Source organism: Hemibagrus wyckioides, linkage group LG25, assembly GCF_019097595.1.
Source record: "Hemibagrus wyckioides isolate EC202008001 linkage group LG25, SWU_Hwy_1.0, whole genome shotgun sequence".
In the NCBI taxonomy this organism is placed as follows: Eukaryota; Metazoa; Chordata; class Actinopteri; order Siluriformes; family Bagridae; genus Hemibagrus; species Hemibagrus wyckioides.
Window position 1 is genome coordinate 11,841,896 of NC_080734.1, and position 3,324 is coordinate 11,845,219.

The 3,324-nt window shown below is 38.1% G+C and overlaps 1 protein-coding gene across 2 annotated transcripts in view; it reads right to left on the minus strand.

Moving 5' to 3' along the window:
* gmds (GDP-mannose 4,6-dehydratase) overlaps positions 1-2,361 on the minus strand; it is a 76,386-nt gene extending 74,025 nt beyond the window's left edge. The window contains exon 1 of one of the 2 annotated variants that reach the window (XM_058379325.1): positions 2,126-2,361. In XM_058379325.1, coding sequence (XP_058235308.1) covers positions 2,126-2,221 — 96 coding nt within the window. In that variant the 5' untranslated portion in view covers positions 2,222-2,361. The remainder of the gene's footprint in view (positions 1-2,125) is intronic. The other variant, XM_058379324.1, reaches the window with a different exon arrangement.
* Positions 2,362-3,324: the final 963 nt, after the last annotated feature.

Consider the following 3,324-nt stretch of genomic DNA (forward strand, 5'->3'; position numbering starts at 1 on the left):
CATATTCAACTCTGTTAGTAAACCGGTCTACCTCTTTGGGTATGTAATGCACAACTGTTTATAAATGAATGAATGAATGAATGAATGAATGAACTCAGGATTGGCACAACACTATAACTCTGAAAATGTTGTTTATTCCATTCGTACATTCTGCTTATTTCATTCTTATCTACTCTATTGTTGTTTATTTTATTCTATTTTTATCATACAATTGATAGTGTATTTTATATTATATTCTGATACTTTTTTTTTACACTTGATATACTTTTCATTTTAGATTCTTCTTTTCTTCTAGTGTATTTCTCATATTTTATATTCTAGTTTTACATTTTACGTAAATATTTTTTTTTATATTTTATACCCTAGTTTTACATTTTTATTTAAATTGTATTTCTCATATTTTATATTCTAGTTTTACATTTTTATCTCCATTATAGGACAGTCGTAAAAAAAACATTTCACTACACTGTCGTACTGTGTATGATTGTGTATGTGACAAATAATAATTTGCATTTGCATTTGAATGAATGAATGAATGAATGAATGAATGAATGAATGAATGCACTAAATACATACATGAGAGCACTAGTGTTCAGTTTATGGATGCCATCTATAAATGCAGATTCTGTTAATGATGATGAATTCCTGGATCATTTTGGAAGATTGAATCTTGAATCTTACATTTTTTGATGTTATAGATGTTGTACTGGTGAGGATTAAGACGATTTCCAGCAGCACCACTGAGAAACACCATAAAATTAAAGGGGCGTGCAGGAAAACTGTTCAGAAAAGTAGAGAAAAACTCAACTGCAAATCCTTTCTGAAATCTATAAACAAATTTTGGGGGTAGAGCTAGATATCCCCATATTTCCAAGATTATTAACACAAACATCAACAATGCGCACACTCCATTTGTCACACTTGACATGATAAACCAAAAATCAAAAAATATTTGATCAATACAACAACTCAGCTTGAACAAGTTTGATTATACCACTTCCACCATCACTGAGAAACAACCCAGTCCGGATGTCACAATTTAATACAGTTGACCACAAAACCCTTGAGGAAGTAGTTCAGCGTCTGCACGCTGTCTGGATACTGTGCCAACTGACTATCGAAAATATATTCAACTCTCCTGCAGCTGATCTGCAGCAAATAGTTAATAGCTTACTCATATCAGGCCTTTTTCCCCCAAATTAATTAAAAACAGCTGCCATTAAACCAGGCTTTAAGAAGAAGAAAAAAAGAAAACACAACTGGATTCTTCCATAGTGAACAATGATCAACCTTTCTCAAAGCTTCCCTCTACTGCAAGAGTGACTTTTATCATGTTTAGCAGTCACTCTGCAATCAGTCAACAATCAGTGCAGAGGAATAAGGAAACAATGCATCAGTAAGAAAGTATAAAGGGTGTTCCTTAACAGGGAAGATAGACTTTCAGGGCTTTATGTCATTACAAGCACAGCCCCAGTATAGCTTAAGGCTTTGATTGTACAGTGACTGCATTTCAGTGTGACACCAAAAGAAGGCGGTGCAACCCAATAACAACGAGGAAGTACATTCACTTGAGAGACTTGAAAACTCTCTAATGCTTTTAATAATCCCTCTTCCTTTCGCACACATAAATGAAGCTAATTGTTTTCCATTAAAATAGAGCATGCTGCTTTTCACTGTGCGGATTTTTTTTCTACATTTACTGCATGATACAAGTGAAAAACAATACAGATATGAGATCATTTCATTCACAAATCAAGAGCAAAAACATAACTGGTTATTTAATGGACACAATATATTAACGCAGATCCATTCAGAGCTTCCGTCTTAACAGAGATGGATTTGTCCAGGTTCGGGCAGGTGACTTCTTCCTGGTTTCTATAGTCTATCGTGCAATCAGCTCTTATTCACACCTCTTTGTCCGCAACCCTGGGACTTCTGAGGCCATTTACAACTCGCTCTATCACTAGAGATTATAAACCAGAGGAAGGAAACCGAGCCGATCTTCACCACTTCCGTGAACCAACCCAGTCTAGGGCTAACAGATATTAATGCAGGTGTCGCCCTGTCTCTTGTTCCCAGGTTTCTTCTTCGCTCCGGCTCGGTGATGTGATTAGATCACTCTTACCTGTCCGGTGATGCCGGTGATGATAGCGACTTTCCTCGGCTTGGCACCACAGCCTTTTGCGGCAGAACTGGAGGTCTTCCCTGCGCACTGAGCCATCGTCTACCGCTTCGGGTTAGGAATGATCGAGCTTCTATATCCTCCGTCGAAGTGATCTTTCTCTCTGTCTCAGTTTCCGGGGAGTTCTGTTTCTTCCCGAAGCGCCAGATTCAGACTAAACACACCACCGACACGCCGCGACAAACCAATCAGAGATCACGCCCGGCAATGACGCACTGCGATGACGTCAGGGCAAGTGATACAGAGGAAGATGAAGAAAGCGTGTTTGCTTTTAAGTTTAGCTGAACTGCACAGCGCCCTCTACAGTACATGACCGGGCAATTCCAGGCTTTGTTTGTATAGTAAATATTGACACAGAAATCCGGATGACCAAAGAGTCCGGTGTGAGAACCAGTTCTATCCTTTAATGCAACGTTAATGCCACAACTACATTTTGTAGCCGGCTTTTCACACCCACACCAACCAGGATGTTCAAATGTTAAGACAAAACATTTTTTTGGTGATATGAACAACACTTTCCCTAAGTTTAAGTATTAAACTGCTCCAAGTGGACATTATTTATGCTTGCAGGTGTATAAAAAACTAACATGAACAATACAATAATCTACAATAGTGAGTTAATTAAGTAATGAAAACCCCACATATGAACAAGGAGACTGGGACAGGTTTAACAAGTTAAGATGGATTTCAAACACTTGAGCTGATGTTCCTAAAATGTTCTGAAACCCAATTCCCAGGATTACCGGTAGCGTAAGATAAACATGAGCTGCAAGCATTTCTCTGGATTAACAGGTCGGTCTGTATCAGATGTGTGAAGTTTGTGTGAAGAGTGATACTGTTTCTGATGTGTACTTAAAGGGCAACCAGAAGCAAATTTCTATTTGCTAATTATAAACCTTGGTGACATCTCCAAGTACAGCATTGGCTAGATTTTGGTAAAATCCAGGAGTGAGTATTCCTGGATGAGAAATAGCAAAGGCTAATGGTTTGGAGTTTTTTTTTCTTTGTTGCTGTGAATTGTGCTTCGCTCAGAAGTGATTTGAGACCAGAGATTTTGGTGATGACTTTAAGTTAAGTTGTCTTTATTTGTCACAGACACAGTGAAATTCTTTCTCCGCATATCCCGTCCTTGGTGGTTGGGG